This window comes from Heptranchias perlo, chromosome 31 (assembly GCF_035084215.1).
Source record: "Heptranchias perlo isolate sHepPer1 chromosome 31, sHepPer1.hap1, whole genome shotgun sequence".
In the NCBI taxonomy this organism is placed as follows: domain Eukaryota; kingdom Metazoa; phylum Chordata; class Chondrichthyes; order Hexanchiformes; family Hexanchidae; genus Heptranchias; species Heptranchias perlo.
In genome coordinates this window covers 27526228-27548510 of record NC_090355.1, presented here as the reverse complement: position 1 = coordinate 27548510, position 22283 = coordinate 27526228, and the positions used below count along the sequence as shown (strand labels likewise).

At 41.6% G+C, this 22283-nt stretch overlaps 2 protein-coding genes across 3 annotated transcripts; both read left to right on the top strand.

The window, feature by feature from the left end:
- The first annotated feature begins 633 nt into the window (after window positions 1–633).
- On the top strand, window positions 634–3118 carry LOC137300429 (volume-regulated anion channel subunit LRRC8D-like). Its single transcript, XM_067969496.1, has one exon. The coding sequence runs from the start codon at window positions 634–636 to the stop codon at window positions 3046–3048; it is 2415 nt and encodes an 804-aa protein (XP_067825597.1). The 3' UTR covers window positions 3049–3118.
- A 4702-nt stretch (window positions 3119–7820) lies between these two features.
- phyhd1 (phytanoyl-CoA dioxygenase domain containing 1) lies at window positions 7821–21744 on the top strand. 2 transcript variants are annotated; one of them, XR_010958141.1, is made up of 11 exons: window positions 7821–8083; window positions 9504–9662; window positions 10605–10680; window positions 12034–12081; window positions 12856–12911; window positions 15217–15279; window positions 17459–17480; window positions 17990–18118; window positions 18609–18725; window positions 19221–19415; window positions 19832–19920. XR_010958141.1 is itself a non-coding variant. In XM_067969801.1 (11 exons), exons 1-11 carry the CDS (start codon window positions 8057–8059, stop codon window positions 21568–21570), a joined length of 870 nt encoding a protein of 289 aa, XP_067825902.1. In that variant the 5' UTR covers window positions 7826–8056; the 3' UTR covers window positions 21571–21744. The 2 variants fall into 2 exon arrangements, 1 of the variants encoding a protein (XP_067825902.1); XM_067969801.1 differs by lacking the exon at window positions 19221–19415 and adding an exon at window positions 21525–21744 and having other exon boundaries at window positions 7826–8083; window positions 19832–19958.
- The last annotated feature ends 539 nt before the right edge of the window (window positions 21745–22283 follow it).

The window sequence follows — 22283 nt, the reverse complement described above, 5'->3', positions numbered from 1 at the left end:
AGTTCTAAGACTAGTTTTCATTCTTGTGGCTGTGATCCAGACCTTCTCTAGGGCCAACAACATTTGGGGGGGGGGGGGGGGGGGACAAACTGGACAGTGTTCTAGATCAGGCTGTATTAAGGCCTTGTATGAGGTAAGTATAATGTTTCTAGTTTTACAAGGGCAGCAGGTGCATGGGAACACCACCACCTGCACGTCCGCCTCCGAGTCACACACCATCCTGACATGGAAATATATTGCCATTCCTTCACCGTCGCTGGGTCAAAATCCTGGAACTCCCTACCTAACAGCTGTGGGAGTACCTTTACCAAAGGGACTGCAATAGTTCAAGAAGGCGGTTCACCACCACCTTCTCAAGGGCAATTAGGGTTGGGCAATAAATGCTGGCCTTGCCAGTGATGCCCACATCCCATGAATGAATAAAAAAAAGTGACCTGTCCTAGCTTCAGTGTTTTGTCAACAATGCCCTCAGTCCTTCTTCTACTTTGCAGCCTTTTGTGGGTACCCCTATATGGCATGCACGTGCCTGGAATTACCCAAACCCAAATGTTGTAATGTAGAGAACTAATATCTCAAGTGTCTACAAAATGTATGTTTCAAATATCACTTCAAATTTTTGCATTTATTTCAGGTATGTTTTCAGTCGTTGATTTTTCAAGTTTAGAAAGTAAGCAACCTGCCTTCCGGATCTTCAAACCTTGGTGGGATACTTTCATGGATTATCTGACTGTTATCATGTTGTTGCTAGCTATCTTTGGTTGCAGCATACAGCTTTACATGGATGAGACTTTCTGTTTGCCACAGATCAATAATGTTGGTAAAACCAAAGGAAGGTCACATGAGATAAGTTCAACCCTGCAAAATACTCCAACAATATCTGATGTCAATGCCAATCCACGAGTACAAAGTAATCCAGATCCATTTCCTCCTATTAGCCAAGGGAAAGTTACAAAGTTATACAATTGGCAGTACCATTACATCAATCAAATGTGCTATAGTCAAATTCCCTGGTTTACCAGGTTCTTTTCTTACCTAATTTTATTCCATACAGTTGTCCTGATTATCTGCAGTAACTTCTATTTCACATATCCTAAAACAAGCTCCAAATTGCAACAATTTCTTGACATCCTTCAGAATTGTTTTCAGTCACCATGGACATCCAAAGCCCTATCTACAGCAGTCTGTGTAGATGCCAATGAACTGGAAGAAGCCCTAAAACCAAATAAGGCCTCTGACAATGGCGCTGACAATATCAGTATTACAACTACTACATCAACCATTAAAATTCCCACACGCATCCACTCAAACGCACAAGGATCTGGCTCATCCCTGGACAAGAAGGACGCAGAGCAAGCCAAAGCTTTGTTTGAGAAAGTAAGGAAATTCAGACTCCATGTTGAAGAGAAAGATACAATCTATAAATTATATGCTGGCCAAACATTGTTCAAAACTATACATTGCATAATTATTATTTGTTACTTTCCAGCCCATGTTTATGATGTTGACTTTGAAAATTTATGTGAACCTAATGCGATATCATTGGTTTTTTACAAGACTTTCAATTGCACTTATAGCACTGCTCGTTTCATCGGGAAAATGGCCCTGCTGTACCTGAGTTTAGTGATTATCTATTGGATACTCTGTATCCACACACTACTTTGGGTTTTCAAAAAACCTCTGAAGAAATACTCCTTTGAGAAACGAGGAGAAAACCAATTCAGTGATATCCCTGATGTAACGAATGACTTTGCTTTCATGTTGCATTTGATTGATCAGTATGACGCTCTGTATTGCAAACGTCTTGCAGTTTTCCTTTCAGAGGTGAGTGAACAAAAGTTAAAATTGTTAAGTTTGAATAACGATTGGACTATGGAGAAGGTGAAGCAACATCTAACAAAAAATAAGAAGGACCAGTATGAGTTGTACCTCTTCATGCTATCAGGAATTCCTGAGTCAGTCTATGATGTTACTGAGCTACAGGTCTTAAAACTGGAACTTTGTAGTAATGTTAAAATATCCAACAAAATAATCCAACTTAACCAGTTGGAAGAAGTCTGGCTCTCACATTGTGTGACTGAAGTTACACCATCAGCTTTGATGTGGCTGAGAAACCAACTGAAGAAAGTGGGAGTTAAATATGTGAATCGTGATGAAATCCCTGAATGGATCTACAAACTGATCCAGCTCAAAGAGCTGTACCTCACTGGAAAGCTAGCTATTGAAAGAAAAGCATTGGAACTGGAATCCATGAAGGGACTTCGCTCTCTGAAAGTCCTTTACCTAAAAACGAGTCTTTCCAAAATACCCTCCAGCATCTTCGACGTTGCATTCCACCTGCTCAAGCTTTGCATTCACAATGATAAGACTAAGCTCTTGAGCCTGAGTATCTTAAAGAAAATGGCCAATCTGACCCAACTTGAACTGCACAACTGTGAGTTGGATAAAATCCCAAATGTCATTTATGCCTTGTCCAAACTTCAAGTCTTAGACCTTAAAGGTAACAATCTTACCAAAATTGAAGAAATGATCAACTTGCAATATCTGGAAAAGTTGTCCTGTTTGAAGTTCTGGTTCAACATGATCAAATCCATCCCTCCAACTATTAATTTAATCAAGAAGCTTGAGTATCTTTACTTGTCAAACAACCAGATTGAGACTTTACCAAAAGTCCTTTTCAGCGTTGAGAAACTGCATTACTTAGATATACACAACAACAATATTTCCACAATTCCAACTGATATTGGGAACCTCAAAAACCTGTATTTTCTGGATTTGCGTCACAATAAAATAGAAACTCTACCAGATCAGCTTTTCAAATGTACCAAGCTCATGACTCTGAAGCTAAGCAATAACTTAATCTCATCCCTCAGTGGGAAGGTCTCAAAGCTCAGCCAACTAACTCAGTTGGAACTTCAAGGAAACCACTTAGAAAAGCTCCCAGTGGAAATAGGACAATGCACTATGCTGAAACTTGGTGGACTTGTGGTGGAACAATATGTTTTTGAGTCACTTCCATTAGAAATAAGAGAAAAGATGGGTGGCAGTTAGAATGAGAACCATCAGACATCAGTAGTTTAGTTCCAAGTAAGTCATGAAAAAAAATACTTGATGTAAGAAAAAAAGTCAATTGATTTGAACTAAATCCACCTATCATATTACATTTTATGGCTATCAGATTTTGAATAAAACAATGACGTAAACCTCTCATACTGCCTAGAATTATTACATTTTAAGAGCTATTCCTTGTCACAAGCCCCACTCCAGCACTTTAAAAAAAAAACATTGTTCTTGGGATATGATCAACTCTGAGAAGGCCAAATTTATTGCCCATCCCTAGTTATCCTGAGAAGGTGGTGGTGGGCCAATGCCTTCAACCACTGTAATCTTTAGCGTTGTGTAGAGAATTTCAGGATATTGACCCAGCAACAATGAAAGAACAATTGCGTATGTTTAAGTTAGGATGGTGTGCGACTCTGAGGGGAACCTGAAGTTGATGGCAATCCCACAACATTGCTGCTCTTGTCCTTCTAGGTAATCAAGAGCATAGAGCTGGGAGATGCTGTTGAAGTGAGTTTAACGAGTTGCTGCAGTGCATTTTGTAGATCATATATACTGTACCCATAGTCCCCTGATGATGGAGGGGATGGATTCTGGGATGTCAATCAAATGAACTGCCTAGATGATGTTGAGCTTATTCAGTGTTGTTGTGGCTGAATCCACCAAGGTGAGTGGTGTGTATTCCATCACACTCCTGACCTGAGCCTGCAGAGGCTTCGAGGAGTCAGAAGGCGTGCTATTTGTCTCAGAGTACTCAGCCTTTTATCCTGCTCTTGTAGCTATGGGATTGATATGGCTGCTGCAGTTAAGTCTCTGAGAAGTCCTCCAAGATGTGAGGGACTCGGCGATGGTGGTGCCATTGAAGGTCAGGGGGTGAAGGGTGGGCTTTTTCTTATTTGAGATTTATATTGGCCCTTATGTGGCACAAATATTACCTACCACTTGTCAGCCCAATCCTGACTGCTATCCAACTCCTGCTATAGGCTGGGATGGGCTATTTCATTACTGGAGGAGTTGCGAATGGAACTGAACACTGAAATCATCAGCAAAAGCCACTCCTGCTTGTGACAGAAGGAAGATCATTGATGAAGCAGCCAGCCCCTATTCTGTTCTCGCCCTTTGTCTTCATGTATGCACTTTCCAATTGGTCAATTGTACAATTTACTGCCACCCTGACATCAGTGTAAATCAACAATCAAGTCTCACACATTGCTGATCTGCTCTAATTTCCTACTGATAGTCTGACATCAAACACTAGTTTAAGATCTGGCCCTAAATGAATATTTAAACAAGGGGAGAAAATGTTGCAAGTGTTTACGTTTTCAGGTTTCACTGATCCACAGACAGATTAATTGTAGGGGACTTTAACTTTCCCAACATTGACTGGGACAGCCATAGCATTAGGGGCTTGGATGGAGAGAAATTTGTTGAGTGTATTCAGGAGGAATTTCTCATTCAGTATGTGGATGGCCCGACTAGAGAGGGGGCAAAACTTGACCTCCTCTTGGGAAATAAGGAAGGGCAGGTGACAGAAGTGTTAGTGAGGGATCACTTTGGGACCAGTGATCATAATTCCATTAGTTTTAAGATAGCTATGGAGAATGATAGGTCTGGCCCAAAAGTTAAAATTCTAAATTGGGGAAAGGCCAATTTTGATGGTATTAGACAGGAACTTTCAGAAGTTGATTGGGAGAGTCTGTTGGCAGGCAAAGGGACGTCTGGTAAGTGGGAGGCTTTCAAAAGTGTGTTAACCAGGGTTCAGGGTAAGCACATTCCTTATAAAGTGAAGGGCAAGGCTGGTAGAAGTAGGGAACCTTGGATGACTCGGGAGATTGAGGCCCTAGTCAGAAAGAAGAAGGAGGCATATGACATGCATAGGCAGCTGGGATCAAGTGGATCCCTTGAAGAGTATAGTGATTGCCGGAGTAGAGTTAAGAGAGAAATCAGGAGGGCAAAAAGGGGACATGAGATTGCTTTGGCAGATAAGGCAAAGGTGAATCCAAAGAGCTTCTACAAATACATAAAGGGCAAAAGAGTAACTAGGGAGAGAGTAGGGCCTCGTAAGGATCAACAAGGTCATCTATGTGCGGAACCACAAGAGGTGGGTGAGATCCTAAATGAATATTTCGCATCGGTATTTACGGTTGAGAAAGGCATGGATGTTAGGGAACTTGGGGAAATAAATAGTGATGTCTTGAGGAGTGTACATATTACAGAGAGGGAGGTGCTGGAGGTCTTAACGCACATCAAGGTAGATAAATCTCCGGGACCTGATGAAATGTATCCCAGGACGTTATGGGAGGTTAGGGAGGAAACTGCGGGTCCCCTAGCAGAGATATTTGAATCATCCACCGCTACAGGTGAGGTGCCTGAAGATTGGAGGGTAGCAAATGTTGTGCCTTTGTTTAAGAAGGGCGGCAGGGAAAAGCCTGGGAACTACAGACCGGTGAGCCTGACATCTGTAGTGGGTAAGTTGTTAGAGGGTATTCTGAGAGACAGGATCTACGGGCATTTGGAGAGGCAGGGACTGATTAGGAACAGTCAGCATGGTTTTGTGTGAGGAAAATCATGTCTCACAAATTTGATTGAGTTTTTTGAAGGGGTAACCAAGAAGATAGATGAGGGCTGTGCAGTAGACGTGGTCTACATGGACTTTAGCAAAGCCTTTGACAAGGTACCGCATGGTAGGTTGTTACATAAGGTTAGATCTCATGGGATCCAAGGTGAGGTAGCCAATTGGATACAAAATTGGATTGACGACAGAAGACAGAGGGTGGTTGTAGAGGGTTGTTTTTCAAATTGGAGGCCTGTGACCAGCAGTGTGCCTCAGGGATCGGTGCTGGGTCCGCTGTTATTTGTTATTTATATTAATGATTTGGATGAGAATTTAGGAGGCATGGTTAGTAAGTTTGCAGATGACACCAAGATTGGTGGCATTGTGGACAGTGAAGAAGGTTATCCAGGATTGCAACGGGATCTTGATAAATTGGGCCAGTGGGCCGATGAATGGCAGATGGAGTTTAATTTAGATAAATGTGAGGTGATGCATTTTGGTAGATCGAATCGGGCCAGGACCTACTCCGTTAATGGTAGGGCGTTGGGGAGAGTTATAGAACAAAGAGATCTAGGAGTACAGGTTCATAGCTCCTTGAAAGTGGAGTCACAGGTGGATAGGGTGGTGAAGATGGCATTCAGCATGCTTGGTTTCATTGGTCAGAACATTGAATACAGGAGTTGGGATGTCTTGTTGAAGTTGTACAAGACATTAGTTAGGCCACACTTGAAATACTGTGTACAGTTCTGGTCACCCTATTATAGAAAGGATATTATTAAACTAGAAAGAGTGCAGAAAAGATTTACTAGGATGCTACCGGGACTTGATGGTTTGACTTCTAGGGAGAGGTTGGATAGACTGAGACTTTTTTCCCTGGAGAGTAGGAGGTTTAGGGGTGATCTTTTAGAAGTCTATAAAATAATGAGGGGCATAGATAAGGTAGTCAAAATCTTTTCCCAACGGTAGGGGAGTCTATAACGAGGGGGCATAGATTTAAGGTGAGAGGGGAGAGATACAAAAGGGTCCAGAGGGGCAATTTTTTCACTCAAAGGGTGGTGAGTGTCTGGAACGAGCTGCCAGAGGCAGTAGTAGAGGCGGGTACAATTTTGTCTTTTAAAAAGCATTTGGACAGTTACATGGGTAAGATGGGTATAGAGGGATATGGGCCAAGTGCAGGCAACTGGGACTAGCTTAGTGGTATAAACTGGGCGACATGGACATGTTGGGCCGAAGGGCCTGTTTCCATGTTGTAAACTTCTATGATTCTATGTCGGTAGGTAAACACAGAAAGTGCCTAACTTTGTTTACAAGGAAAATTAATCATCACAGAGAAAGCAAAACCAATGGATCACAGGGTGCATTCATACTGCAACAAGTGAACCGAGAGAGACTTTATGTTTGGAGAAGTGATTTATATTGCTCCTCTAAAACCCAGTCTTACTTTCTGGGTTTAAATCGCCGTGGAGACTGTTGACATGTGTACAATGACTTCACAACTGCACACATGACAGTTAAATTTATATGAACTAAAAATATTTCCCACTTTATTCCCAGAAGGAACAACAAAATGCTCAGAGTTCTACTTAAGTTTCCATTTTTGCCTGCCTTGCCTGTTGCTTTGTTGTGGAGATGCCGGTGATGGACTGGGGTTGACAATTGTAAACAATTTTACAACACCAAGTTATAGTCCAGCAATTTTATTTTAAATTCACAAGCTTTCGGAGATTTTCTCCTTTTGCCTGAGGAAGGAGAAAATCTCCGAAAGCTTGTGAATTTAAAATAAAATTGCTGGACTATAACTTGGTGTTGTAAAATTGTTTACAATTGTTGCTTTGTTGACACACCAATTGCGGCAATGGAAAGCAGTACACTGGGAATGTGAAGCTGGCGTGTGAATGCACCCACAGAAACACAGATGGAACCATTGCAAGAAGTACACAGCACGCCTGTCAGCATCTGAAAAAACTGATTAACGTCTCCAAGAGAGGCCCCTTGTCTGACATCTGTAAAGGATTAGCTTCATTTAGTGGTTAATCATTTCGAAACTGCCCGTTTACTCTACCTTTGATGATTTTGCTTTTAGGTCAGATGGTGAATCTGACTCCAGTTAAAATATTTGTTTCGGGAACCGCTGCAATTGTGAAAATGTTTATTTAGGGGGCCAGGGACTAGCGCATGCGCATTGCTGGTAGTTTATTTATTTTTTACACACTCACCTTTGACCCCCTAAAGCAAAACCTAAAAGCTCCGGGTGCAGTGTAGTGTACTTTGCTAATCCCATTAACCAGTTAATCCACTCGTTAACCGGCCACGGCAGCTGGTGGAGTGTCTGACTCGTGTCCATAGGCATGACGACTTTTATGTGACAGGCAAGATTGGGCAACTGGTCTTTTCCCATCGGATATTTTCGTATGTTTGTAGACGGGGAACACTTAAAATAACACGATGGACGCTGCTGAACTCGGCACGGCGGTGAGTGACACTCGCAAACTACAGAGTTGATTCTGCAACTTTTAGAACGTCTCCCGGAAGATTCTGTTACCATCTCTTTACAATGTTACATTGTTAGCACCTAATGTGTAAATATTGGATACACAACTTGTGGGGTGGGGTGGGGAGGGGAGGGGAGCGGGAATCCACATTATACCCGCCTGTATCGCATAGAGGCCTCAATTGTACTGCAGTAATCGGTGGAAGTAGAGGCAATATCTTTGGTGAAACTTGTCCGTTTCTTCTAACCGATTGGGAGAGTAATTTGTCAAACATGGAGTTACATCGAAACTACAGCACAGAAACAGGCCATTTGGCCCAACGTGCCCGCGTTTATGCTTCACACGCGCCTCCTCCCTCCCTACTTCATCTAACCCTATCTGTAAGGAATCTTACAACACCAGGTTATAGTCCAACAGTTTTATTTGAAATCACAAGTCAGGTGAGGAAGGATCAAAGCTCCGAAAGCTTGTGATTTCAAATAAAGCTGTTGGACTATAACCTGGTGTTGTGCAACTCCCTATATTTTTAAAGTTTATTTTTCCTCTCTGCTCCTGAAGACATTAACACACACTGGGATATCGTTCCAGTGGGTCTTGGCAGGCTATTCAAACACATTGGGCATCAAAGCTGAGGCCAGTCCTGTCTGTATTAGCCATCTCAACAGGGAATATTGTATAACAAGCTGGAGCAGGAACCTTGGATGATCCCCACCCCTGAAACCCAGGGGTGCTGAAGCTAATTGTAGTGCCCCTAACACCAGCTTCACTGAAATGTGTAAGCATTCCCCCTGGCACCCTAACTAATATAGTAATATGCAACCTCATTTTGAATATCACTATTTTTGCCTGTACTACTTTCTGGCAGATTAAAGAAAGAAAGGAAAAACGTGCACTTATGGAACGCCTTTCACATCTTCAGGACATCCCAAAGCACTTCACAGCCAGTTAATTACTTTTGTAATGTAGTCACTGCTGTTATGTAGGGAAATGCAGCAGCCAATTTTGCCACTGCAAGGTTGCACAATCAGCAAATGAGATAATTACCAAATAATCTGTTCGTTGAGGGATAAATATTAGTTGGAAAACCAGGAGAACTCCCCTGCTCTTTGAATAATGTCACAGCATCTTTTAATTTGCCCAAACACACAGATGAGACCTCAGTTTAATGTCTCATCTGAAAGATGACACCTGATAATGCAGTGCTCCCTCGGTACTGCACTGAGCTACAGGCAGGATTAAGTACTGAAGTCCTACAGTGAGGTTTGAACCTGTGACCTTCTGACTCGGGGTGAGAGGGTTACTACTAAGCCAAACTGACAATTATTTCTTTGGGTAAATAAGTTAATGAGCAAGTTCTGATCTAATTTGCCTGTTAAAACATGCTTTCTTCCCATCTCCAGTTTAGGAAAGATGGCTTTGTTGCAATTGAAGGTTTTTTCACAGCTGAGGAGTGTGACTCCTTGAGAGCACGGATGTCAAACATTATTGATGAGATGGACGTTCCCCAACACCTTCATACTGAATTCTCGACTCACGAAGAGGAGCAGCATAAATTACAGGTTGGTGTTTGGGTATGTGTGAGAGAATTGGGTATTGCTGTATGTGTGACAGTGATCACTGTGGCAGTGTGTGTATGCCAGTGCTATAATTACAGATGAGTTATTTTAATTAGTTAAAATTATCAATTAAAAAAGGAATGGTAACTTGCCTCAGATTGACCCATCCAACTTATGGGCAAAGCTGAAAATGGCTTCTTGCTTATGTACTTGTGTTGTTTAGTACCTTTTTTGGGGGGGAGTTTTATCTTCTTTCTTTTTTTGGCTTCCCTACATCTTGTATTGCCAACTTTGCCCTCCCCAATTGAGATAACTTCTGGCTTGCCCCCCTTACAGTTAAGAGAGCAAGATTGATAGAATCTGGGACATGACTCCACGTCACCTCTTTCTGTCAGGGAATGTATGTGGTACAGGAGTGGAAATGAAGAGAAATAAATGACCCAAAAAAGTGTTGATCTGGAGAAAAATGATCTTAATCAAGAGTAAATGCCAAATTGTTTTGCTGTTTTTAAGACCATAAAAAACTGAAGGATGAGAAAATAGCATTCAGACAATTGAAGCCCTTCTCTCTAGTGCACTGACTCTCCCCTTATAACATCCAGCTGCACTTTGAAAGTCCCAAATGTTTTCATCACAACAATCCTACCCTGGCAGATTATTCCAAATGTTTCAGTCTTTAAGTAAAGAAGTTCTTCCTACTATCTATTTTCATTTACTTTTCACAAATTAATACATGTGATGTGATAGTCCAATTCTCCTGACATTTCATGGCCAATAAAGATTGAAATGAATTATATATTTTTTCTTTGTCTTAATGCATTGCTGACTGGCCTCAAAAGATGCAGGTGAGTGAGTGTGTTGCAGGTTGGATAATAGATCTCTGCTTCATAACAAGTTCTGTTTTGTAGAGCACTTGCTGTTAATTGTTACAACTCCTTTTTTTAGGGAAGCGCTGACTACTTCCTGACAAGTGGGGACAAAATTCGATTCTTCTTTGAAAAAGGAGTGTTTGATAGCAAAGGTAAAGGAGAATGTGACCTGTATTCAGGTTCATTAATAATAAAAATATTTGCATTTATATGGTACCTTATTATCACATCAAAGCGCTTCACACAATGAATTGTTTTATGAAGTGCAGTGACTGTTATTATGTAGGCAAACAAGTTAGCCATTTTGCACCAGCAACAGCCCACAAACAGCAATGAAACGCATGGCCTGTTAATCTGCTGTAAGTGATATTGGCTGAGGGAACAATGTTGGCCAGGACTCTAGGAAGTTTATGTCCTGAGATTCTATTAATGGACATCAAACTAGTAATCTGCAGGGGAGTTCTCCCAGTGTCCTGGTCAATATTTATCCCTCAACCAACACCACTAAAGCAGATTATCTGATCATTTATCTCATTGCTGTTTATGGGATCTTGCTCTGCGCAAACCAGCTGCTGCATTTGCCTACAACAGTGACTACACGTCATTGGATTTTAAGTCTTTTGGGACATCCTAAAGTGGTGAAAAGCGCTAGATAAATGCAGATTCGCTCATTCTTATATACTACGTGTGATTATTTCATGGTGAAACTGCCTCTTTTTTAAGAGGTATTTTCTCCCCATTTTTAAGTCTTTGCAGGTGAGGAGTTGGTTGACTTCCTCCTTGCCCCACCATGCCATCCTATAACCATTAGCTTGAAGGTGACAGAGGGCAGTGTGAGTGGTGGCTCTTTCGCTCTCTCTTCCCATGGTCTCCACTTAGTCATGGTATCTCAGGAAGTTACCAAGATCAGGACCCCAGCAAGTAAGGGATCATAGCTGCTAACTCATGTCAGTTTACTCTGTTGTGCAGTGCATTGGACCTCCAACATGCCAGAACAAGCACCTGTTCTTTATTTCCCTGTAAATCTTTTCCTTTCCTCTTCTGAAATCACTGACTACTGTTGGGGTATTGTTCCATGGGCACTGGCTGTCCTCCAGTACCTTGCTCACATGGTTATTCTTCATGGGTGAGCTTTGACAGTGAATGTCAGCATGGACAAGGGATTACAGTGGATCTCAATCATCTTTTCACTTAATGTCCATGTACATTCACTGCCCAACAGGAGTCACTGGAAAGTGATCATGAGTGGGGACTTTGCTGATTTTTTTTTTTCCTCTCTCCCTAACCAAGGGGCATGAAGGCCATTTGTGGAGCCCTTACTACTGCCCAGGCAACAGCATAGGTAAGGATCAAACCTGGGACCTTCTGTGTGGCCTAGCTACTCACTGGGAATCATCTTTACCAACTGAGCAACTGGGAAGTCTAAAAGCCTTAGATGAATTAGAAAGATGTCTTACTCAGCCAGTGCAGATCAGGACACTGCTCATTCTCATTTTACTCTTCAGGTGACTTCCTTGTACCAAAGCAGGAATCCTTAAATAAAATTGGACACGGTAAGGTCTGTTTTACACTACTTGGAAATGTATAGAATGACTCAAAAAAAGCGCATTATTTTATTGTGAGCGAAGCAACGCAAGCACATGCTGGAAACGTGCTACCGAGGGAACCAGCGACATTCACTGAAAACTTTAGTGAGATTATTAGATTCCAAATATCAACAAAATGCTCATAAAGGAGATGGGACCATTCAATGGATTGCAAAGCCTTCCTGTCTGCTCACATCAGGCTGGTTTTTTTCCAATTTGCTGGGCTTTCTGTTCATCTTTAAGTGATCGGGGAGGGAATGCTAGGGTGTTTTTCCACTCTTTAACCCAGGAGAACTGAGACTAATTGAAATATCCCCCCTGACATCAAACTGAGATCAAATAACCCAACACAGAGCAATAGAGTCTTTTTGTGGTATAAATTTGAGTTCTTTATTTTCAACATATGTCTTAGAGGCCAGTTAGAAATATCAGATAGTTTAAATTCCCCCTCCCCCCCCCCCCCCCCCCCCCCCCCCCGATATACACACTCCCATACCTTTTATCATTCTGGTAAGTCTCTCTGCTTTATAGGAAGATCAAAAAAAATTAAGCATCATGTAGGACCTTATGGCAGCTGAGACTCTGTGCTGTAATGTTAAAAAATATGATTGATGGGGCAATGAGGCTCAGACTGCGCTCCAAGTGAGTCCCACTAGGCGCTCATTCTAATGTCTCACTTCAAACAGGATATCTCTCTCACACAGACACTCACTTTTTAACGTGACTCTTTCTTCTCCACAGCTCTTCATGCCTTGGAGCCTATATTCAAAAATCTCACGTGTTCACCCAAAGTGCAGGTGGGTCTTTCTTAAGTTTACTATCAATGTAACTGAGTGTCGCTGCAACTACTGGAATACAGGAACTTATTCCAGCGGGTGTAGCAGTGATGCCTGATAAAGGTTCTCACACTACATCAGACTGAAATGGTTTCTGCCATTTTATATTGGCTGAGCACTAAACAGAAATAAAAAAAAAATTTTGTTAAATCCAGTTTTAACAACACTTTTTCTTCCCCCACCAACAGTTTTCTTTCAAGTACCTCATCCAAGCAATATCAGTTTACATAGTGGCGTTAGAAGGGGGGCTGTGGGGTGGGAGGGGTGTATGGATTGTAACACAACCAAACCTAATCCTGTCCTCACACAATGTCCACATACAAGCAGTTTCCAGGAAGGACAAAAGCGACTGGTGTCCAGTGACTGCAGGTGGAAGTCAGCATGGAGGCTCGGCTGGTGATGCCAGAAGGTGATGGGCACCTGTTGAACTGCAAGGAGTCAGGAAATGTGTGGAAAAAAAACACCCAAAAGGAATCACCTCATAAACGTGTTGGTGGCTTGTTTCTTTTTTCCGTGTGTGTAAAACCTTATTGGCCCAGGCCCTTCACTAGGTTTCTCAATAATTTAAAAGAAAAGCAGCCCCTTCCAGGCAGATTCTGAACTAAATAGACGGCGGATTTTTCTGAATCTGGCACCAACAGCCTTCTATTGCCAATTGGCAAGAGCCAGATCTATGCTGTAACTACACTGTCGGAAATCCATTTTTCACACTCAAACTGCATTAAAGTCCCTTGCTGAAACTACTCATCTGTGGTAGTTGTTGTAATTGCAGCACTGGCCCTTAGCCCTGGTCCTCTGACTGTATTTACAGCACTGAGACTCAGCCCTGGTCCTCTGACTGTATTTACAGCACTGAGACTCAGCCCTGGTCCTCTGACTGTATTTACAGCACTGAGACTCAGCTCTGATCCTCTGACTGTATTTACAGCACTGAGACTCAGCCCTGGTCCTCTGACTGTATTTACAGCACTGAGACTCAGCCCTGGTCCTCTGACTGTATTTACAGCACTGAGACTCAGCTCTGATCCTCTGACTGTATTTACAGCACTGAGACTCAGCTCTGATCCTCTGACTGTATTTACAGCACTGAGACTCAGCTCTGATCCTCTGACTGTAATTACAGCACTGACATTCAGCCCTGGTCCTCTGACTGTAAATACAGCACTGACATTCGGCCCTGGTCCTCTGACTGTAATTACAGCACTGACACTCGGCCCTGGTCCTCTGACTGTATTTACAGCTCTGAGACTCAGCTCTGATCCTCTGACTGTATTTACAGCTCTGAGACTCAGCCCTGGTCCTCTGACTGTAATTACAGCACTGACATTCAGCCCTGGTCCTCTGACTGTAAATACAGCACTGACATTCAGCCCTGGTCCTCTGACTGTAAATACAGCACTGAGACTCGGCCCTGGTCCTCTGACTGTATTTACAGCACTGAGACTCAGCCCTGGTCCTCTGACTGTAATTACAGCATTGACACTCAGCCCTGACCCTCTGATTGTGCATGTCTTTGATATACTGATAAATTTTCTGCATCTTTTAATGCTGTTTCTGTAGGGAGTGCAATTAGCATTAGGACCCAAGTTTGGGCTTGTGGTTATCTACGCGATGCATCCTTGATTTAAGCTGTGCCATCAGAACAGGCATCCACAAAATAGATATGGATGAGGTGGTCATTTAGTCCATCCTAGGTGATCCATTTTAAAAAGTACTTATAGTGACCCCCATCAGACCCTCCAACACGTAAATGTTTCCATGTTTTTTTCCTCCACTACCCACCTGTACTTCATTCCATGGGTCGATCATTCTTTGTGTGAGTAACTTCCTGGCCTTGCCAGTTTGAACCTGTGCCCCTTGTCCTGTTGTCAGTTTAACTTAATTTTCCAGATTTATCTTTTCTATATCTGTTACTATTGTGTATGGCTGTGCAAGGTACCCTCTAAGTTACCTCCTTTTAAGAACTAAAATGACTAAGATTTTTCTCTGATGCTGGTGATCAGTCTCATGGTTTGAATGTCTTCCTTGTGCCTTGGTTGTGTTGATTTAAATCCATGTGCTCCTCCAGAAGAGAGAAGGGAAAACTAACAGAAAGAATCCCTGTTGCTCTCACCTCTTGTGAGCTACTTGAGAGCAGCTTAAGCAGAGGTTTGAGAGCAGGTTGCTTGGCTGCTCTCTTTGCTCAGGGAATGATACAGATATGGGAGACCCAAAGGGGAGAAAATATATTTCAATTGTGAAATAAGTTTATATCTGTGTGTGACAGGAAGTGGCCCGGAAGTTGGATCTACAGGAACCTGTCATTGTGCAGAGCATGTACATCTTCAAGGTATGTGAGGAGATTGTGAAAGCCGAGAAATAATCAGAGATTTGGTATGTCTGGAAGCTGAAAGATAAAACAAATCCTGGAGCAAAACCTTTGATATCGATGCATCTTTCAGTCTATTATTTCCATTGTACTATGTTTAATTTTATTTTCAGTGCGGTTTTTAAAGTAAAAGGTATGCAATATTATCTTGCCTTCCTTAAATGTAGTAAAAGGGTGATGTCTGTTCTGTTTTGCCGGTGTTTTATGGGTTGGAGCTGTGCGTTAGAGGCAGCCTGGGAGTAGACCTTTTGCATAGAATGTCCCTTGATGGCTCCCCCAATGGTTCAGCAAGCTTATATAGTGAGTAGCTGAGTCAAACAAACCAGGAAGGACTAATTTCTACCCCTGAGTTTGTTAATCTCAACCAGAGTGATAATGGGGTCACTACAATTGGCATCAGTTTTCCTGGGTTATGGAGAAGAAAATCAGCTTTAATTCCTACTTCTGATAGCTATACACTTGACCGCAGTTGGTAGTGTGCCTATAGACATCAGATGAGGACAGGGTCAGGCTCAGCTGTGATGCCCCCCACAGTCAAATACCCTGCCGGCACTCACTTTCATGACTCATATGTGAAGAATGGCCACTTGGGTCAGTTACTGGACGGCACCCAATGCTGGTTGAACCATTCCTTAGCAGGAATTCAACAGTTTCAGGAGAGGTGGGTATAAAATTGGTAGAGAAAAATAATTCTTCCTAGATATGACATTATGAATGGGAATGGTGGGACTGCGAGTCCCACTCCTCATTCATGAAGTGATTGGACTGGAATGTCATGATGTTACATGACAGGGAGTTTTATGTAAAATATCTACACTCACTTCTGAAGCTTAAAAGATGGTGCCTGAGACAATAATAAGTATTTACGTATCTCCTGCAGGAAGCTCTTCACACAGCGTGCTCGACTGGTGAAATGGACTTCCTAGTAGGATAGTAGAGGCAAAAACATGGAATCATTTAAGAAATAGTTGCTGCTATGTTGGGGGGAACTATAGGTTTGTTCTGGGTGGATGAGATAGGAGAAGCCAAATGGTTTATGGGTTATAGGGCAATTGCTTTTGAATAAATTGCCTCTTTAATGTTTTGTTGATGTCAGTTAGTCTCTTAATTTAGCAGTAGCAGCTCGGGTGCGGAGCAATAAATGTTTTGGAGTCTAAACATTTCTAGCTAACCCCTTCCAACATTTAATGCTGATTCAACCAATAATTTTGTAACAATCTTAGACATGCTGGCTTCGTCTTCTGGTCAAACATGGGGTACACTAATGAAGACACCAGCCCATTTGATGATATAATGGCCCGGAATTTGCACTGAGCGGCAAACAAATGGTGCCCGCCGCTATTAGATTTAAACTTACCCACAAACTATGCACGGGCTTCTGGGCACCAACCTGCTGCAATGGGGAGCTGAAAAAAGTGCAGCGTCCTCTCCCGGGCTTTTGTGAGCTGTGTGAGCGGGGCAAGGAACTGTGTGTCCCCTTAATCAATCAGATTGAAGCATACTAGGCAAACCACGCTGAGTCAGAACCAGGAAGTGCAAACTAGAACAGTAAATTCAATGTAAAATCAGTTAGAGAAAGCGAAATAGAGGGTAAGAAATATTTAATTATAAGACAGAGATAAAAGAAACAAAGAAAAAGTAAACAAAATATAATTTTTAAAAAAAATCCAACAATTAAAATCAGAAAAAATGAGACTCCACATTTTTAAAAGTTAATTTTCAGTGCCATTGAGGTTGTTTGACAGTCATTAAGACTTACCACTCTGTTAAAAGTTAGCTTAGACCTAACAAAAACTATGTGTATCTTTTTCTGTGTTGATTAGTTTGTTACCAGCAACTTTACGCTGGTCCATTCATTCCAATGGTGACTCAGCCGGCGAGCTGTTGGCCTCACCGTTATTTTATGAGCAAATTCCGGGCCGTTGAATTTTATGACCATGTACCTGTCATAGAAATGTTGAGAATCATAAGGCACATGATTGAATTTCATCAGTTCAATCCCATGTTAACTACCGTGTACTAATTGCCCTGAATAATCTGTCGAAGGATACTTTGAGGGTGGTGTTATTTTATTGAGTAATTTGCTGCAGTGTAGGGTTGTACAAAGTGCTAACAACATGTTACTGTGTTTTTTCTTCAGCAACCAAGGATTGGTGGTGAAGGTATGACCAAACTTCCCTCCTTCTACACAACAGACCTGTCACTTGAATGGCCTTCTGTTTGCTCTGTAAATGAAACTGGATGATGATAAAGGGGAAACACATTTTTGGCAACTGATTAACAAAACCTTATCTTGGGATCTTCTTAACCAGCCTCATTTCTGAGAACTCAATTAACTGCATTTTGCCCGAGGCCCAAATGCACCACAAGAACTGGGACTAATTTCTTTTTAATAATTAATCTCTGTTTACTAATAATCTCATTACTAGCTCTGTTACTTTTATCCCTCTGACTTTTTTTTTAAACAGTGGAAGGGGAGATTCAGAGTGGTGTTGGCGTAGTGTGATGGTTTTGCCACCACTCAGTGAGGAAGTGATAGTGTGTGTTTGTATAGGTTTTAATAGAGAAGGTTTAAACACGGGAAACATGGCCTTGAATTGATGACCTGATTTCAGTCCAGTAGATTCATCCTTGGTTAATCTCCACTCAATCTTGTTCTTGCTGTTTCCAGTGAACCCTCATCAGGATGCCACCTTCCTATATACGGAACCTCTCAGCTCCCTTATAGGTTTTTGGATTGCGCTGGAGGATGCAACTGAGGAGAATGGCTGCCTTTGGTTCATTCCCGGCTCCCACACAGGTAGGAATCTTGACTCCCTTGAACCTGAGGTCTCCCGTGTAATTAATAGTACACTGATGCTATTTTAAGGGAGCTGTCTTATTGAAACCATTAGACCTTGACATTGTCTATTAGTTATGAAGTTTCCAATCTCAGCCGTGCTGCTGTGGCGAAGTGCTGGATGGAGGTGATTCTATGGGCAGAGTGGCAAGATTTTGAAAGATAGTCACCACGAGCCATTCTATGGTTCTTCTAGCCAGTGGCACTGACAGAGGCCTGGGAGTAGGCTGCCTGCTTGCTTCCTCAGCTGAGGAAACTGCGTGGCACAGGACAGCATAAAGGAAGTAGAGAAAAAATTGGAAAATTCTCAAAATATGATACAAAAACGTGTGTAATTACTGATTGAAAATCTAAGACATTGTATAAAGTCTGTTCATTGTCTTAGATTTTCAAAGTCTGTTCATGCCCATTATACAGTGCTTTGTTAAGTAACCTTTTTTCTGTCTGACAGCTGGTATTACACGAAGGATGTTACGCACCCCAAAAGGAGAGTATCCGCTGACCAAATTTATCGGAAAGGAACGTGATTATCCGGCTGATGAATTCATCCCTGTTCCAGTTAAGAAAGGTAGATATCATTTTTATTAGACTGGGCTGGTAATGAAAGTTGACTGCAGTGTTTTGTATTATATAGTATCAATATATTGTAGCATGCTGGTCAGAGTTACTGATGCAAACTGTAAATATAGAATATTGGTGGATAGGAACAGATTACAAGTAATGCAGTTGAGTGCCTCTGAAGATGTCAGAAATACTTGTGAACATCAGCAGAACCATGAGATTAAATTACTGCATTGAATTCACCACCAGGCCTCTGTTACTCTTTATATTATTTGGTCTGTAGTCAGGGGCACTGGTTTTTGGTTTTCACAGACAAGCAAAAGGAATTACAGAATGTGATCTCCAAAACACTGGTTTAAAAATTTTGGATTCTTTTGCAGGAGAAATAGATTTGACTTTAATCAGTCATTGTAAATCAGTGGCCCTGTCTAAAATGAATTACTTCAGAATATTTGCACTTGGGCAGGGTGCTGGAGCTGTAATCTGATGCTCCATTCTATAGCAGGAAATGGGCTGACTCCTGTGATTGCCTGCACTGTGGATGGAGGGAAATCAGAGGGGAAGCAGCAAGACTAGGCCAGTCCCTTCTTTGGAAGGAAGGAAGCAAAACATAAATTGGCATCGGGGCCCATTGCACTTCAGCACTACCTCAGAACTGGTTAAAAGCAGTTTCAGCATCGCCCTCAAGGAAGGCCTGGTGAGTATTTTGTCAGGTGGCGGTTAAAAGTAAGGAAGAAGGTAAATGATTTATGCCCCCATAAGCTGTGGATTCCAGTTGTAGCTGAGCCTTCAGTCTGCCTGATGTGAATGATGTGTTGTGTCATTTTACTTAACATTGAGCTTCCATTAGTATTTTACATCCTAAAATTACCTGACAGTTCCGTCATGTGTGAGCATTGCTGGTGCTTTGAATTTGCCTCATTTACATTCGGGGGGGTGGGAACTGGGTCTCAGTGCCACTGGAGGCAGCTATTTTATTTATATTAAAAGTGCTGCAATATAAATGCAGAAATTAATGAATGTAAATTGAGGTTAACCTGAGTGTTAATTTGAATAAGTTATTAAGATCTTTGTGTGAGTGTAAAATAAGACATGATGATTTGCTGTACGCAGGGGGGCTTGTCCTCATTCATGGAGAAGTTGTGCACAAAAGTGCTTTAAACACGTCTGATAAATCTCGACATGCCTACACTTTCCACTTGATGGAATCCCGGAATACTCAATGGAGTGAGGAGAACTGGTAAGGATTTGAATTAGTACTTCACTGTCTGCATGTGTGTATATGAAACTGTAGTATCTACAAAATCTCAGTGCTGGTTTGGTTATTTTAACTTAGGAACATAGGAACAGGAGTAGGCCATTCAGCGCCTTGAGCCTGTTCCGCCATTCAGTTAGGTCATGGCTGATCTGTATTTTAATTCCATCTACCTGTCTTGGTTCCATAACCCTTAATACCCTTGCACAACAAAAATAAACTTGGATGTTTTATTGCTTTTAATGTAAGGAGTTGCACAACACCAGGTTATAGTCCAACAGCTGTTGGACTATAACCTGGTGTTGTGCGACTCCTTACATTTGGCCACCCCAGTCCATCACCGGCATCTCCACATCATGCTTTTAATGTAGCGGCCTGCTGTTCCCTGCGGAATTATTTCTTCCTTTGACCGAAAAGGTGGTATTATCGTGAGCTGTCAATCCCACCAGTTAACTGTATTATGGGTCTGTTACCAGCTGATGAAAGGTGCATGTATAATAGTCAAGATGATTTTTGCTCAAACTGGAGACTATGTTGCGGTGCAGAGCGCCATCTAGTGCCCTGGCTGAGGTAGAATAACTCATTCAGTGAATGTCAAAGTACACCCCCGACCTCATTTTGATGGAGAGTTACGATATCACCACATAACTAGTCTAGTATTGAAGAAATGGGACGGCTTCAGGTCAGTCAGGCTAGCAGTGGCTAAGTTTATTACTTTCTGTGCCACCACTACTATGGGGAAGTCCAGGAGCTGAGTTTGCATCATCAGCATTTAAAGAGCTCTGTCTGATCACCATTATTTTCTTTCATTTCCAGATATTTGTCTAGCCCTTTTATTTTAATTGATGGAGAGAAAAATACATTCTAATTTCTAGTCTCACTTGAGGCTGGCTAATTCCGATACAGCATCCTCCAATCCAAATATTAAATGGTATAAATATAAACCCAGGGCTTGAAATTACTTTCTGGGACACTAATGTATGAATATTTAACATATCCGTCCGACTCCCCCCTCTGCTGTTTTAATGGAGGTACTGTATTAATCTATTTAAAATAAATCGATTAACTCTCCGTTAAAATAGCTTGAGGGAGAAATTTCAGACAAAATTGTTACGTGTTCATATCCAATTAACTGTGTAATTTTGAAGTCCCTGAATATTACTTTAAATTCAATTAGGAAAGTCAGACGAGAGAACATAAATTCAAATTAGTGAAAGTGTATTTAAAGCAAGTATCCAGAATGTGTGAAATGTACAGAACTAGGGAGAAACCAGTGTAGAACTTCTCAGCGATAACTGTTTGGAATAATCTGCCATGCGAGATGGTAGAGGCAAAAGCATCGGGGATGTTCAAAATGCAGTTAGATGCTAAAGGAGGAGTTGTAGGGTACTGGAGGGATGAGCGTCATGGGCCAAATGGTCTTTTCTCATTAATGACTTTTCTCTTACTGCCGATGTAGTGAGACTGACTGTGTGTGGCTGAATAAAGCAGGATCTTGGATTGTTGTTTAGATGAATGTGCTCAATATTCTTTTTCTCTTTTCATTTCCAGGTTGCAGCCAACTCCAGAACTACCATTCCCACTTCTGTACACTTAAAATTCTTTCTTTTAGCCATACATCTTACACTGATGTGTAAATAAGAACACATTAAGTAGTGAGGTGAAATGCCATCTGGTGTCCTTAGCTGGAAAATGCAATATTTTTAATTGGATTCATTTTGGAACAGGAACAATTTAGTATACCTATGGAATAAAAACAAAAAGTGCTGGAGAAGCTCAGCAAGTCAGGCAGCATCTGTGGAGAAAGAAACAGAGTTAATGTTTCAGGTCGAAGACCGTTCATCAGACCTTTAACATATTCCAGTTCTAAAAGGTCTTCGACCTAAAACGTTAACTCTGTTTCTTTCTCCACAGATGCTGCCTGACTTGCTGAGCTTCTCCAGCATTTTCTGTTTTTATTTCAGATTTCCTGCATCCGCAGTATTTTGCTTTTGATTTAGTGTCATATACCTAAGATGTTGGAGTGTAATTAGAGGAAATTTCCCTGTTGGGGCCATTTCAAAATTTCCAAGGAGCTATGATTAACTGGTTATTCTCCTGTGGCAATGCTCACAGATTAAAGTAAAATAAATTGTATCTCTCTAACTGTCTTTCTGCTTATCTCCTTCTGCCATTCTTTCTGTTTCCTTCTTTGGCTTTAAAGGAAAGACAAGCTGATATTAAACACACTTGTCATTTGCATTGGCTTCAGTTTTTGATTATTTTAATAAAGCTGCACTCCATTTGTTCTTTTAAGATTTTAAATTCTTA